General features: G+C 38.7%; 2 protein-coding genes across 2 annotated transcripts; one reads left to right on the top strand and one right to left on the bottom strand.

Annotated features, from left to right (window-relative positions):
• Positions 1–2702: 2702 nt before the first annotated feature.
• Positions 2703–12427, bottom strand: LOC109407055 (complement component 1 Q subcomponent-binding protein, mitochondrial). Its single transcript, XM_029872363.2, has 5 exons — positions 12057–12427; positions 6259–6409; positions 6001–6194; positions 2977–3065; positions 2703–2911 (listed from the first exon to the last, which is right to left on the bottom strand). Exons 1-5 carry the CDS (start codon positions 12283–12285, stop codon positions 2759–2761), a joined length of 816 nt encoding a protein of 271 aa, XP_029728223.1. The 5' UTR covers positions 12286–12427; the 3' UTR covers positions 2703–2758.
• Positions 12428–14882: 2455 nt separating this feature from the next.
• Positions 14883–18858, top strand: LOC109421564 (U4/U6.U5 small nuclear ribonucleoprotein 27 kDa protein). Its single transcript, XM_029872357.2, has 4 exons — positions 14883–15040; positions 15215–15302; positions 16982–17092; positions 17482–18858. Exons 2-4 carry the CDS (start codon positions 15229–15231, stop codon positions 17765–17767), a joined length of 471 nt encoding a protein of 156 aa, XP_029728217.2. The 5' UTR covers positions 14883–15040; positions 15215–15228; the 3' UTR covers positions 17768–18858.
• Positions 18859–19241: the final 383 nt, after the last annotated feature.

The raw sequence follows: 19241 nt of genomic DNA, 5'->3' as shown, positions 1-19241 counted from the left end.
TCGAGCAAGTGCTTCTCAACGTCTCCATTCTCACTTAATTTCGCATCACATAGTCGATTTAGAAGTGACAACTGCCACGACGCTGTCGACTTCTCATGGTATGCTTTTAAAGCATCCCATACCGCCTTCGCACTAACACTATCTTTTATCAACACATATTAGTCCTGTTCAACGACGTAGGTTGAACTTGCTCGAAGTTGCTGCATCCTACTCTTACCCGTTTGTTGACTAATGGGTAAGAGCAAGATGCAGCAACTTCGAGCAAGTTCAATCTGCGTCGTTGAACAAGACTATTGACTTTCGTCAATGCACAGTCCTAGCGTAGCACGGGCTTTCCGGTCAGCTTTGTTCCAGGCGTCGGTCACTGGCTCCGGTTTGGCATCCGCCACGACATGCCAAAGATCCTCCCGGATCAAAAACATCTCCATTTGGAACTTCCAACTGGCGTAGTTGGTGTTCCCCAGCTTGCTGATCGCAAACTTTCCCGGATCCGCCATTTTGCACACAACCGGCAATCACCACCAGACAACAATCAGCCGAATGCGTTCCGCACGACGACGCCGAAACCAACCGAACAAACTTCCGCGAATAACACCGTTAAACCGACCGAATTCCACGATTCCTCTCTGGGACCATAACCTGTATGAAGGAAATTGGCCACCCAGCAGAGTTTAGCACAGGGAATCCATAACCGCGTGGGGAAATTGTGATTCGGAGAAAGCACAGAAACTCGCGACGTGCGTTTACAAACGTGTTCTCTATTAAACTGATGAAGAGCAAAGTAGAAAGTAAATAATAACAAAGGTAGGGTTTACATTTCAGTTCAGTGGGTCAGCGCCCCAATGGTAAAAAGATATATTCAACAGTTTCGTGACGTATTTCTCACCACTCGAGTGTATCTAAAGCATTTTGATCAGTTGTCAGTTGCCCTAACGAACGAAAACGATTCGCTAATCGGGGCGCAGTCGTGACCCAACCAGCGAATCCAGGCTGTAGTCAAAAGAAGGCGTGAAACGTAGTGTGAAACGTCAAACGCGAAGAAAAACGATGCGATTTAAAATAATCGGTAAAAGCGTGGTCGATGGAAATTTCGCAAGTGTTACGTCTGTTGGTCTGTGCTTGTATTTTATATGGAATGTGAATATAACTTTGGAATATAGATTACTACCCAAATAACCAAAAGTTCCGTTTCCCATGACAAAATGCACTTTCAAGTTCCGAACAGAACTTTCTAGCTGCTTAAGAGACTAACAATGAGCCTTGCTGGAACTTCGCACATAAGTTCCAGCAAGGCTCATTGTTAGCCTCTTAAGCAGCCAGAAAGTTCCATTCGGAACTTCATCTGAACTTCGTAGAACTTGAAAGCTGCTTAAGATGCTACTCGAAACTTTCAAGTTCTCTAAGGATTTATTTTTGTCATTTTAGGAAAAACATTATTACATCCGATTCTTTATTTGTACGGGTCTGGTTTTTGCTATAACTCAGTAAATTTTCAACCGATGCTCATGAAATTTTGTACACGGATAATACTAATGGTGCCTACATGTAAACACAATTTCATGAGAATCGGTTGAAAATTGTCTGAGTTATAGCAGAACCAAAACCAGACCCGTGCAAAAAAAGAGTTGGGTGTACATATAAGCAAATTTTTGTAGACTATATTCACCAAATCAATGAATATGAAGTGCAAATGAAAAAAATATGACGCTCACCAGATTCGAACCGGCATTCGCTGCGTTAGAGCCCTACACTCTACCCCGACACCACAATTGCGATGAAGTGCAAAGCGGATGCAATCTGACTTGAATCAATCCTCTGTCGGCATCTAGGTTTGCACACTTGTACAGTAGTATGGGACAAATATCAAATTCTCGTTCCAATCAAAAAGCCGTTCGTTGGATCACTAATCGGTAATAAATCAATAACTTTTTTCACAAGCATCCAATCGTTTTGCGGTCTTTGAAGGAATGTTTCATAAATGGGTTTTCTACAAGAAGCGTTGAACGATTTGAATTAAGAAGACAAGGGGCTACTTCTGGGATTTGTTGTTTGAAAGTGTAACTTTTCCCATAGTAAATCCTATGCAAACTTTGAACCGCTTGTGCTAAATTATAGTTTCACCGATTGCGCTGAAATTTCGTACAGTTCAAATGGGATCTAAATGGGATTGCCCCGACACTGGAGCGCGGTTGTTAAGGCGTCGAAAGAGCTCGGAAGACTTCGCAAGATCATTGCGACTGCGAGGTTTGCTTCCAGCTCCTGCCCGGCGTTGGCAAGTCACGAAAACTCCTCCATGTCGAACAAATGTTCTTTCATACTGTCCCCTTCCGAATAGCGTTTATCGCAAATGCGTTTCAGGAGGAAAACTTTTGAGGTTAGGCTGTTTTTTTTAATGCATTTCCATAACATGCATCTGAGACGAAAAGCAACGATAGTCCTATTCATTCTGTAATGTCATGTTGGTAATGCTTATTTGTTATACTGCCCCGGGGGTGCAGTGCCCCCATTCGCATAACAGTCCCATGTGAATAGGAAACCCAGCAAACATGGGACTGTTATGCGAATGGGGGCAGTAGTGTGACCAATTTGTTTCGCTTCATTCGCACATTATAATATTTCGGGTCGAGTCACTTATCAAATATGAGCCATTTCATGTTTTGACCTAGGTTTTGACTTTCTTTCTCTGACAAAAAATATAACTGTTCAAGTTTTAAAATATGGTTTAAATCAACTTAATAAATGCTACAAATGTACGACTCTATTTCTTTTCGATGGTGAATTTGGAAATACCTTCCAGTAAGCTTATATAAGCGGTGTGTTCATACGCGGTGCTGAAATCGGAGAGTTTCTCAGCAAATTCATTGCTGACGCCTTTCTCTTCCAGGAAGTTCATGAGCAGATCATACAGGTACTGAAAAAATAAACACATACAACATATTAGACGAAATGCAATTGCAACATTTTGTGTAAGCTTACTCCGTCCAGAACATCCCCTGCTACTGCATAACATTTATCGTTCCATTCCCCTTCGAACAGAGTTATTTCGTCGATACCAAATACATCATCTGGAATGGTAAATTACAACACGTAAATCAATCTGCTGATACTGTCAAGGGTCCATTCATGAACCACGTGAGCTTTTTGGGAGAGGGAGTTTTTACGAGGGAGAATGGTATGTGAAGAAATAGCTATAGTTTAAATTCACGAATAAAAAGAACCTTAAAAAGGAGAGAATGCCCCTTATTTTAGATTTTTGTAGATGTGATCATTGCATCAATGGTATGCCAAAGTAATCCAGCGCACGTTTCCCGCAGGGTAAAAAAAACTTCAAATATTTGATAACGGTAACGGCTTGCGTTCAATTCAAATGCAGCACCACGAACGATGTTGAAAAGATGGAAAAATATCTGATGAAAAGTCAGCAACTTCAACTTCATAGTAAAATTATGAGAAATCAATGAACACTCTAAAGGCAAGAAAAACGTTGATGCACAAATCTGTAGCTTACATCCAAACATTTTAACATTTTATAACATTTTAAATACGATGTGTTTAAAAGAAAGAAAAATCTCGCATTTTCAGCAGTTTGTACATGAAAACGCAATGAAATTAATGAACATGGAAGAACAGCTTATGCTTGAAAAAAAGGAAAAATGTTCAATGAATTAAATGCTTTGACTGTTTTCCTACTCTCCGCATCGACCAATGTGGCGCTAGCTTCTATGCGCGAAAGATCGCTAAAAGTAAATCGCAAAAATATTGTATGGCGAATAGCATCTAATGGCGTATTTCTCGAAGTGAAACACACTATTCGAAAAAATATTTGGTAGCGGTTGTGCCAGAGCGTTCATGATTAACAAAAAATTTAATCATGATTAATCATTGAAGATTAAAATTTTTATTTCGGTGATTATTGATTATGATTAATGATTAATTTGATTTTAAAGATGATTAAAGATTATGATTAATGATTAAATTTGGTTTCATCTGTGATTATTGATTATGATTAATGATTAAAAATGACTCATTGATTAAAAATCATGATTAATCATGATTAATCAATCACAAAAAAACTAGAAGTGATTAAAATATATTTGTTGTTTAAAATATTTTTGAAGTTTCAATAGTTAAAGGTAACTCTGTCTGGGAGATTTTTGAAAGAAGAATCATAAATTATAATATTTAGAACAGCATTTGCACCAATTTTAATTGAATAATATATTTTATGTGATGAATCATTTTTTGGTGATGAATGATTAATGATTGATTAACATTTTTTCTTATGATTATGATTACAGATTAATGATTAGATTGCAAAAACAGTGTGATTAAGATTAATGATTAATGATTAAATGAGAAATTTTTGTGATTATGATTGATGATTTTTGATTAATCTTAATCATTAATCATTAATCATGATTAAATTTATGATTAATCATTAACGCTCTGGGTTGTGCATAATGATGACCGGTCTTGTGCGGAGGGTGTTGTAGTTTCAACTAACGGGTTGATTGGTTTTGAACGGTAAATGTAGGTAGGAAACAAACCAAACATTGGTAAAAATAAACGGCATATGGCAGTTGAAACAACAAACAAAACCGTTTATATCCTCGACTGTCAAAACGAAACAACCAACATAATGGTATTTTCAAACGGATGTTAGTAGAAATTAAACGCCGAAGTGAGAGAGAAACAACAAACAACTTGGTTAATAACAACTGCCGCGGGTAGTCAAATTAAACTAACATGCCAGTTGTGCCAAATTCAAACCAAAAATCCGGTTAAAAACTAAACTGAAATCCGTTTGTGTTTACTAGGTATTTTTCTCCGTGAAGTAGTAAATGAAAGAATGAACAGATCGTTGATGGAGAAAATTATAGCTATACCACAGACAAACAGACGTAACACTTGCGAAATTTCCATCGACCACGCTTTTTACGATCATTTTAAATTTTTATAGTTGTGGATTTCACGATCAGAGGCGCGCGCATCGTTTTTCTATGCGTTTGACGTTTCACACTAGCGCCTTCTGTTGACGATATGGCACAACACAGTGATTCGTGCAACTTTTCCACCAGGTGATGGTAGTGTGAACTGGGCGATGGATTTACATGAAAATCGTTCAAGCTGTTACGTCTGTTTGTCTGCGGCTATACTCTATGACAGCGGTTTACCTAAAGACATGTGGGGAGAAGCTTCATGTGAGTTAAGGCTATGGATCGCCAATCCGGAGACGGCAGGTTTGATTCCCGTTCCGATCGGACAAGTTTTCTCGACTCCCTAGGCATAGTGTACTTGCCTCAAAATATACAAATTCATGCAATTCTCCATTACACCAACAAAGGTAGCCATGAAAATGTTTAACATTTTATTAGGTCGTTTTGATACATGCACGAAAAAGACGGATCATGTATTCTAATTTATCGATCTTGTTGCCGTCCTTTTCATGCTCATGTAACTAGATGTACAAAATGACCTGAAAATGTGCCTTTTTCGTTGACAGATCCGTGTATGCCACTGTTTACAACTGCCGAACAAAGGCGCAAACGCTGAACTGTCATTTTCATAGAAGAACTGTCAAAGGCCACCAAAATCAGCTGAATTTAAACGTATTCTGATCAGGCCTATTGTCAGTCATTTTGAGGTTAGGTTCGTTGGTGTAATAATGAATTAGCAGACAAAGAAAGCCCTTCAATTGAATAACTGTGGAAGAGCTCAAAGAACACTAAGTTGAAGTGAGGCAGGCCAAGTCCCAGTGGGGACGTAGAGCCATAAAGAAGAAGCCGTAGGCAATGCATGGTACAAAAATTTCGTAACGCTAAAATAAACCATTTCAGACCACCTTACTTTGCCTTGTAACACTTTTTGTATAGCATTGTTTTATGGACCGTAACACTAACCTGGACACCCCCTCCCTCTATAACGTTACGTAATTTGTGTACTATGCCTAATAAACAATTAATGTCGAAACAATATTGGCAGCTGTAGGATTTTACTTACTGTATTCGCCTTCCTGTGCCTCGCCCTGGAGGAATGAGCAAGTAAAACTTAAAGTCTGGGATCCTCTCACAATGTCGATTTCAAACTGTGGTTTGCTCCGCATTTCGGCAAATTCTGGCTTATCCGCGTTGGGATCGATTTCTGCTTCATCTTCAGCATCGACTGTGTGGTTCACGTTGAAGGAAACCACGATTCTGAAAGACAAACACGTGTGTTTAAACATCGTGATTCTCTAATTCTAAAAAAAAAGTGTATTACTTTTCCTTGTCGGATTGTTTGGTAAGTTCCACATCGGCTCCGTTCAGTTTCACTTTGAATCCATCGATGTCAGTGGGAAGGGTTTTTTTCTTCTGAGCTTTTTTTTCGGCGACAATTTCTTCGGTCAAAAACTCAACAAGCTCACGTTCGCCTGTAAGTAGATAATAAACAATAACCAATTATTATTTACAATATTCCAGAATATGTAAGCTATTTTTTTAACATTCCATACAAGTTTCTAGGAGGTGTATGGCATTTCTGGTAGTTTAGTCCATGGTCTGATGCTATTTTGGAAGTCAATCCACTAGATACCAAATCCACAACATTTTCTAGAACTTTTGGTCAATCACACAAAATAAATTTGTTAAATACGAATAATACAATATTTTTAATAAGTGTAAGAAGGGTTCTGTTCACCATAGGTGGATTAAATCGGGTTTTTTAACTTTTCCAATCACACTAATGTTCTGGCCGAATGTATTGCTGACTGTACCCCAAATTGGACTGACACAATAGTGTGCACACACCTTCAAAGTGTGATTGCAGCGCAGGACCACGTCGGATCGAGTTGGGGTCTTCGGTGCACTTATTCCTTGCAAATCAAGGAATAAGTGCACCGAAGACGTCGAGGCGATCCGAGTCAATAGGAAGCAATCAGTGAAGTACTAGATTGAAAGTAGTGAGCTGGATTTTTGTATGGTGAGATGATCAGTTCTCCATTTCTGCAATGAAATGGTGCAAACAGCGTGGGTTATATGGTTTCATGCCTAATTTGATGCTATTTGAGCAAAAGTTTGGGTAACTGTGATGTTGTATTATTTATTTCTTGCAATAGGACAGATCGGTGAAGTACTAGATTTGTAGTAATGAGCTGAATTTTAGTATGGTGAGAAGGTCAATTCTCCGTTTCTGCAGTGAAATGGTGCAAAACGCGTGGGTATTTTGATTCCTTGCCTAATTTGATGCTGTTTGAGCAAAACTTTGGAAAACAGTGTTGTTGTTTTCTCCATTTCTTGCAACATAAACAACATAGTTATCCAAAGTTTTGCTCAAACAGCATCAAATTAGGCAAGGAATCATACTGCCCCCACTCGCATAACAGTCCCATTTGCAAAAAGGAGGAATTGAGAAAACGGCATTTGAAGTTTGAAAACTTGTTTCCATATAAAACTTTGAAAAATCGTCAAAATTTGAAAAATATTTCGATCATCTCGAAACTTTCACAGATTGCTTTGCACATGAATATATAACTGTAAAAAATATTATAATTGCTACAAGGTTGTTCAGTTTTGTGTTTCGTGACACAAAAATCCATGATGGGACTGTTATGCGGGTACTTTTGATATGGGACGCTCATGACTTGGTATTTTTTTCACACATTGACATAAAAATTCGTAATTTTTATTATTGTATTTGGAAGTACATCGAAAATGATGACTATTCATAACATTAACTCAAAATTGATGAAAAGTCAAATGGGACTGTTATGCGAGTGGGGGCAGCATAATACCCACGCTTTTTGCACCATTTCATTGCAGAAACGGAGAGTTGACCTTCTCACCATACTAAAATTCAGCTCATTACTACAATTCTAGTACTACACCGAACGTGCCCCATTTCAACAACACAGTTACTCAAAGCTTTACTCAAACAGCATCAAATTAGGCAAGATACCATATAACCCACGCTGTTTGCACCATTTCATTGCAGAAATGGAGAACTGATCATCTCACCATACAAAAATCCAGCTCACTACTTTCAATCTAGTACTTCACTGATTGCTTCCTATAGGAAGCAATCAGTGAAGTACTAGATTGAAAGTTGTGAGCTGGATTTTTGTATGGTGAGATGATCAGTTCTCCATTTCTGCAATGAAATGGTGCAAACAGCGTGGGTTATATGATTTCTGGCCTAATTTGATGCTGTTTGAGCAAAAGTTTGGGTAACTGTGTTGTTGAAGTTGCAAAAAATAAATAATACAACAACACAGTTACCCAAACTTTTGCTCAAACAGCATCAAATTAGCCCAGAAATCATATAACCCACGCTGTTTGCACCATTTCATTGCAGAAATGGAGAACTGATCATCTCACCATACAAAAATCCAGCTCACTACTTTCAATCTAGTACTTCACTGATTGCTTCCTATTGTGCACTTTTATCACACTTTTTAGGCGTACCAAAAATAGTGTGATAGTCCAATTTGGGGTGAGTCAGCAATAAGCTGTAAAGGTGATTTGTGAGAAGAGAATATAAATTCTCTCGTCGCTCACATCGTGGCGACGGCGAGATTTAATGGACTTATCCACCGATGAACCGAATTCATCGCGGTCCGAGAATTTTGACACTAGAGCGGGGCCGTTCCAATCAGAATTGGACGATTGTGATTGGAACAGACCCCGCTCTAGTGTCAAAATTCTCGGACCGCGATGAATTTGGTTCATCGGTGGATAAGTCCATAGACGAGTGCACCGATGAACTGAATTCATCGCGGTCCGAGAATTTTGACACTACAGCGGGGTCGTTCCCAATCAGAATTGTTCAATTCTGATTGGAAATCTTTCACTTCTGATTGGAAGCGACCCCGCTCTAGTGTCAAAATTCTCGGACCGCGATGAATTCAGTTCATCGGTGCACTCGTCTATAACAACATTTTCCCTGTCATTGGTACTCAAAAGAGAAAATTCACCACGCTTGCTTATGGGCGAGTCGCATTCATGCGGCCGTTGTTGACATGAAGCATCCATCAGCGCAGAGTGTGTGTTGATGAAGGTGGAGTCATAACGTCCACAAAGTAGTTGAGTTTTTCTGTGTTCACTTTCAAGTATCTCACAGCGGAGCAGAAAATGAATGCCTAAGCCCTAAGGTGAATATTAGCGTGGGTCATCGGAATCGTTTTCTCAGATCAAAGCTTTTTTGGTTCCGTTTCGGGTCCTGAGTATCTGTGCAAAATTTGAGCACGATCGGTTGCGTCTACACTTTGCGCATTGCAATTGAAATTTGTATGGGGTTTTGTATGAGAAAACATACTTTTTTGCATTTCTGTCATAAGTTGAAAAAGTTTATCTATAACTTTTTAACCAATACTGATAGCCTAAGATGTTCTGAAAAACTTTGTTGAAGACCGCAAAGCGATCCGATGCTTGTGAAAATAGTTATAACCAACGAATCGCATGCATGTGTTTATTTTTCAACATGTAAAGGAATAACAATAGCAACAAAATCATGCTGTTTCGCTAAGCAATGCCATCGCTATAACCTTTTTCATAAGCATCAGATCACTTCGCGGTCTTCGGCAAAGTTTTTCAGGACACCCTAGGCTATGTTTTCTTTTTATCGGTTACATGGTTTTAGAAAAAATCGAGCTTGTTATGAGAGAAATGCAAAAACGTGTGTTTTCCCATGTAAAACCCCATACAAACTTCAAACGCGATGCGCAAAACGTAGACATAACCGATCCTGCCCAAATTTTGCACACTTATTTGGGTCCTGCAATGGGATCAAAAAAGCTTCGGTCTGATGGGATACCATTGAATTTTTCATTTTTCCATATAAACGATGACCCACTGGCAGGTTATCGTTTTTAATAAAAATTACAAATTATTAATTACTCTAGTGAATATATGACGAAGCCACAACTCGATTTTTCAAGACCACAAATCTGAAGAACCGAATGTCGGTTTGCGCTGAAAAGTTGATCGATTGGTTACCCGCTGGTGGTGACCAATCGATCAACTTTTCAGCGCAAACTGACATTCGGTTCTTCTGATTTGTGGTCTTGAAAAATCGAGTTGTGGATTCGTCATATATTCACCCTAAGGCATTCAGTTCAGCACAATTTCATTCAATTGAAAGTGATTTTTTCAATCCTGTCGGTACCATGACACAGCGATTAACGTTTAGTATAGGGCACCGCACTGTTTTGGTTTTGTATGGGATTTTGACGTTTCTTGGCCTTGTTGTTTACAAAATTTCTGTAAGAGTGAAAGAGAAGGAGATAATTCCATGCAGTGCCCTATAATCAAGACAATTGATTGATGCACCAAGCGAAAAGAAGAAGAAGTTTTGACATCCAAGCGGTGTGCACGCTAACCTGAAACTACCCATCGACTGGGTCGATTCGACCCGGATTTTCATGTTGTTAGCAGTTGTCAGAATCCGGGTAACCCGAAAACCCAGATTCGCTGAATTTGGGTAAAGATCTGGGTAATCGGCACTTTGTCACTTTTCGGTTTGAGAATATGGCAGCGGTCAGGAGAACGCTGGAAACTATGAATGTTTTCGCGAAAAATATGCCGATAAATGACGGGAAAACAGTGGAATTATTCCGGGAAACTGTTTTCCAGCATCAGGTAAGTGAACAGCACGTGGCAACGGAGAGCTTTTTAATCAAAATCTAAATTGGAAATAAATTAACAAAATCAAGGCCCCGGAGGAGCTGGGTATCGTTTACCCAGATTTTGCCACCAACATCGGTAACCCAGATTTGAGTAAAGGTGCCTTTACTCAGTTTAGAGTAACTGCAGTTTTGCTCAGTCTGGGTCGCTTTGACACCAATCTGGGTAACTGAGGGTTAGCGTGTGCCGTCGATTAGATTCTCGTCGCTGATTGGTCGATGGATGTAAACGGCACACCGCTTGGATGTCAAAACTCTTCTTCTTATCGCTTGGTGCATCAATCAATATCAAGGCAAATCAGGCCAAACATTTCAATAGGTCCTACCTGCATTTGAGAGGCTCTCTTTGTTTACTTTCTCTTTTAATAGAGCAGATCGGTGAAGTACTAGATTTGTAGTAATGAGCTGAATTTTAGTATGGTGAGAAGGTCAATTCTCCGTTTTTGCAATAAAATAGTGCAAAAAGCGTGGGTATTATGATTCCTGGCCTAATTTCATGCTGTTTGAGTAAAACTTTGGGCAACTGTGTTGTTATTTTCTCCATTTCTTGCAACATAAACAACATAGTTATCCAAAGTTTTGCTCAAACAGCTTCAAATTAGGTAAGGAATCATAATACCCACGCTTCCTGCACCATTTCATTGCAGAAACGGAGAATTGACCTTCTCACCATACTAAAATTCAGCTCATTACTACAAATCTAGTACTACACCGAACGTGCCCCATTATTGCAATGTAATGGTACACTTTTCAACTATTTTTGCAGTACAAATCGAAAGACGATTGTTTTGATCATCGTTCAATGCAAGGAGGCAATCAAAATACAAATAAACATCTGAGATATTAACGAAAGAGAGAGAAACCAAAGAGAGCCTCTCTTCTGCAGATTGGACCTTTAGACATGTTTGGCCTGAAATGCCACATGCTCCAGTCACAGCGCCCAATGGCGAGGATGAACTTCAGCAGATTCCGAGGCAAGGCGTTAAACGGTGGTATCAAGAGAACGATACCGGTCACACCGAGCTGCAAATGCGGATGAGGAATATGACCATAAGTAAGATTCCTTGACCACCTTATCGTTTTCAATAAAATTACAATTACATGATACCACTTCCAGTTCAAATTTCCGTCCGTTTACGTCACCTATGGATGGTGATTACTTATGGAAAATAATGATGCTGATTAACATTTCTAACTAGGGACAGAGAAATGAGCAAAAATACCGTACAGATACCGTATTCAATAAAAATGTTCCAAATTACAAAAAAGAGCAAAATGACCAAAAAGACATTTCCCATCTCTGCTTCAGGGCATTTAAAGCGTCCCACATGTTTAGGTTATGTAATCGTTATGCAGATAGAACAATCAAGCTGCATATTGCATCAACTACCTACTTACTTACCTTTGGTGTGGATATGCTTGGAACCAGCACATCCGCAGGAACAACTGATGGTTGGTTTCAAGAGTTCTTTGGGAAAGACCGACGACGTTCCATTGATGTTTTCTGAGCGGCACATGTACCAAATTGTTCTGGTGAAATCGCGCTTGCCGACGATGTTTTTAGTTGGGGTCACCGCAACCGACAGTTGCTTCACCGATGGCACTCGGAATACTTTAGCCAACATGTTCATTGTGGCGGTTTATGATCTTTTTTCTCACAAATGGCAAGTTAGAAGCCCAGGTTAAAAGAACTTATGCCAAAGATAACTCCGATTTCGTCTGAGGATGTGAAATCGTGCTTCGGATGATTTTGATTTGATCGTAGTACTAGATTATTCTGACAGTGACACAAAAAAACAAAATAAACGAGAAGGTAGCTTACATTTTCACCGAAAATCGATTGACAGAATACTGTCGGAGTCTTTACCCGAAAATATCGAAATCGAAAATTAATGTCGTTTTCGTTTTTACGGTGGTGCTACACCGGTGCAGCACTTTTGCACCGAAAATGTTCGTTTTTGATTTTCGTGCTACTCCGGTGTAGCACTTTTTCTGCACCGTTCAAGATAGTGCAGCACTCAAAAATTCGAGAGTGTAGCAGGTGCGCACCGTGTCCACCAATCAGCATTTGAAAAGTTGTAAATATTTTGGTTTTTATTCACGCACACCAACGCAACTGCACCGAAAATGTTCGTTTTTTCTGTGAAAAGTGTAGCACGAAGTGGTGTAGCACCGCCACAAAAACGAAAACGACATAAATTTTTACCAATGTCGGTATGGGAACGTCCATAAATTACGTCACGCTTTGAGAGGAGAGGGGGGGTTCGGCCAAGCGTGATGACCCATATAAAAACTTCAGAGGCCCCATACAAAAAGTGTGACATAGGGGGGGGAGAGAGGTTGAAAATGGTTGATTTTTGCGTGTCGTAATTTATGAACGTTCCCTATGGGGCTGTTCATAAACCACGTAGACCAAAATTTGGCCATCTCAGACCCCCCCTCCCCCCTCGTAGACTTTTGTCCATACGAAAATTCTGAGATTTGTATGGAGCGTAGACTTTGGTGAGATCCCCCCCTCCCCCCAAAAAGTCTACGTGGTTAATGAACGGCCCCTATCCAGAAATTGTTTTTATTGCATTTTTTATTCGTTGATAGATTTTCGAGCAAATCTTCGAAGAGGAAAAATAAATACTCACACGTCAGATTGCACGGCATTTAGCAGCTAAACGAACCATGTATTCATTGTACCAACCGAGAGAGTGCGTTCAATGTTGTTTTTGCTAGCGGTGGCAAAACTCAATCTATGAGAAAAGTGGTGTGAAAATATATTGGTGGGACAACATTTTCCGCGTGTGAGTCTATTACTGGGTAAAATCCGCAATAAATGCACTTTAAATTTCTGTTAGAAATATTTTCTCCCCAGCGCGAGCTGACATTTTATCATTTCGTGACTACGAAGTTGTCAAATGTGCGTGATGGTTTACGTGAGAAAAAACGAGAGGGAAATATTTTTTGCTATTTTTTCACGCACATTCTGACAGTTCCTTTCTCATATAGATAGTAGAGTAAACATAGATCCGCGGACACCGCTGACTAAAATGTTTCAAGCGTGTAAGTAGTAATTTTCAAGTGTGACGGTTGAATATGACGTCATGCGCTCCATTGATGTTGTCCAAATCGTGACGTCATGCTCGTTTGGATACAGATTTTGACAATTCGTTTGGATACAACGGATTCATCAACACGGATCTATGTTTACTCTACAATGGGTGCTATTACACTCTTTGTCCAGACGCCAAATATTTGACCATTTTTGACAGATAAATTTTGGCAGGTTGTTTGGCTCTGTTTGTCCCTATTCGTTTTTCGAGAGTGACAAATATTTTTGTTTGCCAGGTACACCTTGGTCAAAATTTAACTGTCAAAAGTGGTCAAATATTTGGCATTGGTCAAAGAGTGTCATACTAGCTTATCTACACGGAGAAACTGAAAAACTCAAAATTAGGTACTTTTAAACTCAATTTTGAGTTCTTTTTCATCTCCCTTTTCATGCGCTCTTTCTGTTGTTGTCAGAGAGTGAAGAGAGAAACAGCCCAACTTTTGCAGTTCCGTGCGTCAAGCCAAAACTGAGTTTCTAGCACAGTACTCAAATTTGAGTGAATACAACCTAGTTAAAATTTCGGTTGGGTGGAAAAAACTTAAAATTAGGTATTTTTTTCACATGGAAGCAAGCGGGAACAACCCAACAAAAACATCGTTTCCATCAACTCAAAATTGGCTTGACGCACGCAACCCCGAAGTTGGGTGGAAAGAACTCACTTTTGGGTAGTTTCGCCTCTCCGTGTATACTTTCTCATTAGAGCGACAAAGAGTTGGATTCTCTTTTACCTTCGTAGTCGCGGAATACAAATCAACAAATAATTATGTAGTTTCACATATGGAAAATCGCCTCAATGTAGCACTACACATGAAAAGCTGTTTTTGCCTCTATCGGTTTAAAAGTTGTTCTGTAAATAATACTGTTTTGGGTTCATTCAAATATTACGTAACGCAAAAATTGACAATTTTAGACCCCCTCCCTCCCCCACGTAACAACTTTTGTATGAGAAATTTTTAAATTTTGTATGAAGCGTAACGCAGTGCTAGACCCCCTCCCTCCCCCTTTTGCGTTACGTAATATTTGAACGAACCCTTTCGGAGAAATCGTAATGCTTTTTGGCACAGACCTGTTGATGCACCGCATCCGTGCTTTTGCTTTTGACCTGTTGATGCCGTTGATGCACCGTGCTGTGCTTTTGACAGCTCCTTTTGTCATCATGCATTTTTTAGCTCTTAATTTTGTACGATTAAGCTCCGCCGCTTTGCTTTGCAAAACAGTTCTCTTGAGTTTCCTTCTCGCTGCGGACGTTTCTCGCCAAAAATCAACTACATGACTTCGTAATTGTGGTAAGTTTATAAATTTTCAATTGTCGGAACAAAATTCGCATTATTGCGACGGTTTATATTAATTTCAAAATCTTGCTGGTTTAGTTGAAACAGACCTAAAATGCATCGGAGGCCGGTGGGTCGAACATCCAATCAACAGTAACATAACCTTACTCTTTTTGTCTGTATACACAGATTGTCCGGAAAAGATGCCATCACCGCCGCGCAGAAAAGCACACAGAGAAAAACGCCGGGATCGTGAGCGAAATCGATCGGCTGGCAGGTATGGGTATAGTTTGAAATCGTATTGTGCATGTTGAATGTGAAGTATTTCACTTCCGTGCGTAGTTAGCAACGCCCACGATATTTATATGAGCCATTACAATAACATTTTTCTATTGTATTTAGTATAGTTCCAATGAGAGTCTAATAATATACTCGCAATTATATAGAGCACTGCACGCCGTGGTTGCTATAGTCATTTATGTAACAAGTTGCAAAAAGTTGTTTTTTTTTCAGCACGAGTCGTACATTTTTCCAAAGAGGCTTGCCGAGTTGGATAAATATGAAGAGTGCTGAAAAATCGAGTTTTGCAACAAGTTCCATACACAATTTTATGCAATGATTTTTTTTCATAGTTCCTGTACTAGCATTCATTGAAATTTAAAAAAAAAATTTAATGTTTATTTGAACATTTCATGAAACCGGTGAAACCGATCAATTTTATCCCGCTGATCAATGGTACCCCGTTTTACGGTATACGCTTTATATGAAGTCAAGGAAGCTACTTAGGATACATTACTTTTCACAAATTTAGGGCCGATTTCTTCACCCTGGCTCAAGCGTTAAGCCAGGTTTAACTATATATGGGTAAGCCTGGCTTACCAGTTAAGCCGAGGTGAAGAAATCGGCCCAGTAGTATATCCTATTCTGAGTGTAGATGTTAAGCATTACTTAAACCGTTAGTACACAGGGTCAACTATTTGTCCAAAAAACAACCAATGTAAAAAATCCAGTTACATAATTGAAAGTTAAAAATTTATACCGTGCCATTCCCTAATACCGTGACCTTAAGGATGTTCTTCACTTCAAAGAGCCCTGTAAAAATCAATAATCTATGTTTCTTGATTTTTCAAACGCTATATTATTGCTAATTGTGTGTATTATGTAGGGTGGGGCGGGGCAAGATGGGTCGCCTAAGGATGGATCACCATAACTTTGTATATACAAATCGTATTGGTTTGTATCCGTCCGCTACTCTTTAATACACTAGTTAGCTATGCTAAAAGTCGATAAAAAGATCATTAAACAAAAAATATGATGTTAAACAAGCAGTTTTAAAAAGTGATCGATTTTGCGCCGTGAAAAAAGGGCGGGGCAAGATGGGTCACCTTTTAAGTAATTCACATTTTCTCAACGAAAATATAATATTTGTTCCGCATTCATATATGCTCCATATCCATACTGAGTAAACAAGAGCTACTAGTAAACATTTTATAAATATATTTGGAATATAAAAAACTTTACGATTTAAACGGTCCTAAGGCGCTTTGAAAATCGACGTTTTCACTGAAAAATTATCATAATTTTATGTTATAATTTAGAGCGTTCATTCCGCTTGATTGAAGTCATTTATGAGATAGTCTTGTAATAAAAAATAAAAACCTTTGAATGCTTCAAAAATACGTTCAAAATTGAAGGTGACCCATCTTGCCCCGCGGCCGTTTATATGGAGATTATATGGAATGTATCGCTTAAGAAAAATGGCTAAAAATCATTTTATTTTTTTATTTCAAATGAAAGTGAATATTTTTTCAATCAATGCCCCAAACTTTTGTATATTCATGCTGGTCATCTAACAAAATTATTAACATAATCAAAACATGAGTAATGCGCCCGAAAATGGCACTGACCCATCTTGCCCCGCCTCACCCTATATATTATTTTTGTTTTGTGTTTTAGGGAACGGCGACGCTCAATTGAACGGGAAAGAAGTCGAGACCGAAGTCGAGAACGTCGGGAGCGAGATAGGGAACGAGACCTGCGCCAGCGTGATTACAGAAGACGATCGAGGTGAATACAGGCAGGCCCCCCCGCTGAGTGTAGTGTATTATGATGAATCCGGTCCGCACTTATTTTTTTCTTTTGACTTTTTGAGTACCTATTTGGTTGGGAATTTTTGAAAACTTTAGAATTTCGTACTAAGACGTATCTCAGAGTGACCACGATTGTTTAACTAGAGATTGCTCAAGTTAGCTTGTCATCTCTTGGTAAATAATCTACCTCCTCTATCTGATTTCTGAATTGTGCCACTATTAGTCTTTTTTTTTCTATTCACAAAGTGAGAAAAGAGTTTAAGATATCCCTTACCCTTTCGAAGATTTTTTTTCTTTTGCTCACTAAACAATTTCCGCACTGAAATGTGCATTAATACAGAGATTCACTAATCTGCATATTTTAAGGTCACGATCGTTTGATAGAGAGAGGGGCCGAGAGAAATCACCACTACCTACTTCGTCCAGGCGAGTTCACACAAAACCCGTCGTTACACAGGCCGACCTTGAAGGAAAAACACCAGAAGAACAGGAAATGCTCAAAACCATGGGCTTTTGCGGATTCGACACGACAAAAGGTAAGAAGGTCGAAGGCAACAATGTGGGCGAAGTGCATGTGATTTTGAAACGGAAGTACAGACAGTACATGAACCGTAAAGGTGGTTTCAATCGGCCTTTGGATTTTGTTGCGTAATTCGACCATACTGCATTTCTCAGTTTAGCAGTTTGGCGGTTTTTGTTCCGTATTTATATTACTATTATTCATTCATTTGCGTAACTAGTTCACACCAAATGGGTATATTTAAAGTGATCCTCTACATCCAAACCATCCTCCACAATGTACAATAGTCACAACACAACACAAACGGGTTCCATATAACTGCAATAGCTACATTTTCATATACACACAAATTAGACTCCACTACATACTAAATTACCACAACAATGCAATAGCCAGGACGGAAATGTTGGAACGTGATGTTGGGAAGGTGGTCAAACACTAGAAATGTGCCTTTAAATATCCACGTTTTTACTAGAAGTCCCCTTCCTAAATCCCATCGCCCTCCTTTTAAATTTCCTCAATCTATCTAGTTTTGCCTGTTGCAGGCGTTCCATCTACCCAACATCTCGTATTCTAACTTTTCTTCATATACAAACACAAAACCTCATAGCTTTTATCACCACAGTTAACAATAGTATCAAAACAGAAACTTTAATATACCTCATAAATTAAGTAACGACGCGTACACTGTATGTTTGTAAGAGAAACATCACCTTATACATTTTTGATAACAGTAACATATGAACCAAACAAACATTTTGTAATGAAATAAACTTTTAAATTCGATAACAGTTCTACATTTAAAATTTTCCGTTCAAAGTGTCCACAATACAATCACGTCAGCATTCAAACTACGATTGTACAACAATAAATAAAAGAATGAAAATAACTTCAATTAATCAGTTGTTGAAGCATAAATTTAAAATCTTTTCAGATTTTGATGTACCGTTATTAGTTTATGTTTTCAATTACCGTTCGAATCATTTTAGCCATTCACAGCAGCGTATTATGTTTCAACTATGTAAGCCTAAAATGTGCGTAACTTAATAATTGAAGACATATTGGACATTGAAACCTGCCAAGATTATTACCGTAAGAACGTTAATTATTTTAAGTTGTACAAATATTTCGGTCTCCTAAATTATTTCAAAAATAGATTAAGTACAAAAGTTGTTAATTTTAATAATTGTCTGTAAAGAAACAAATAAAGTGATGCTGAAAAATGTTGATCGTTCTATCCGTGTGAAATTCCCTTTATCAATTCACAATAAGTCCATTTTACGAGCCAATTTTATGAATGAAAATTTGACAGGAGATGGCGTCCTAACCCGTGAAAATCAATATCATCATCAACAATTTTGCCACTTCGTAAAATGGCTCATAGAAGTTTTACCAGAAGCTCAACGCATCTCGCAACGAAAGGGAGGGGGCGGGGCGTTCATTCCTTGTCAAATATTTGACCCTGTGTACTCAAGCATAGGCATAATCCAAAAAGAAACCAATGCTCAAACCATCTTTTTTGACTCGTTCAAATGTTCGATTTGAAATTGCCAAATGTATACCAAAAGAATTTAATGGTGGTATATATTCGTTTTGAATAACGTGA

Source organism: Aedes albopictus, chromosome 2 (genome assembly GCF_035046485.1).
Source record: "Aedes albopictus strain Foshan chromosome 2, AalbF5, whole genome shotgun sequence".
NCBI classification, from domain to species: domain Eukaryota; kingdom Metazoa; phylum Arthropoda; class Insecta; order Diptera; family Culicidae; genus Aedes; species Aedes albopictus.
This window is presented reverse-complemented; position numbering and strand designations above follow the sequence as displayed.

Excerpts from the sequence above, each read along its gene's own strand:
- LOC109407055 (XM_029872363.2), bottom strand. The coding sequence starts at position 12,285 with ATGAACATGTTGGCTAAAGTATTCCGAGTGCCATCGGTGAAGCAACTG. Across the intron at positions 6,410-12,056 it reads CAAGCATATCCACACCAAAG|GCGAACGTGAGCTTGTTGAG; the intron begins GTAAGTAAGTAG and ends ATCTACTTACAG. Across the intron at positions 6,195-6,258 it reads AAACAATCCGACAAGGAAAA|AATCGTGGTTTCCTTCAACG; the intron begins GTAATACACTTT and ends TTTGTCTTTCAG.
- LOC109421564 (XM_029872357.2), top strand. The coding sequence starts at position 15,229 with ATGCCATCACCGCCGCGCAGAAAAGCACACAGAGAAAAACGCCGGGAT. Across the intron at positions 15,303-16,981 it reads CGAAATCGATCGGCTGGCAG|GGAACGGCGACGCTCAATTG; the intron begins GTATGGGTATAG and ends TTTGTGTTTTAG. Across the intron at positions 17,093-17,481 it reads GATTACAGAAGACGATCGAG|GTCACGATCGTTTGATAGAG; the intron begins GTGAATACAGGC and ends GCATATTTTAAG.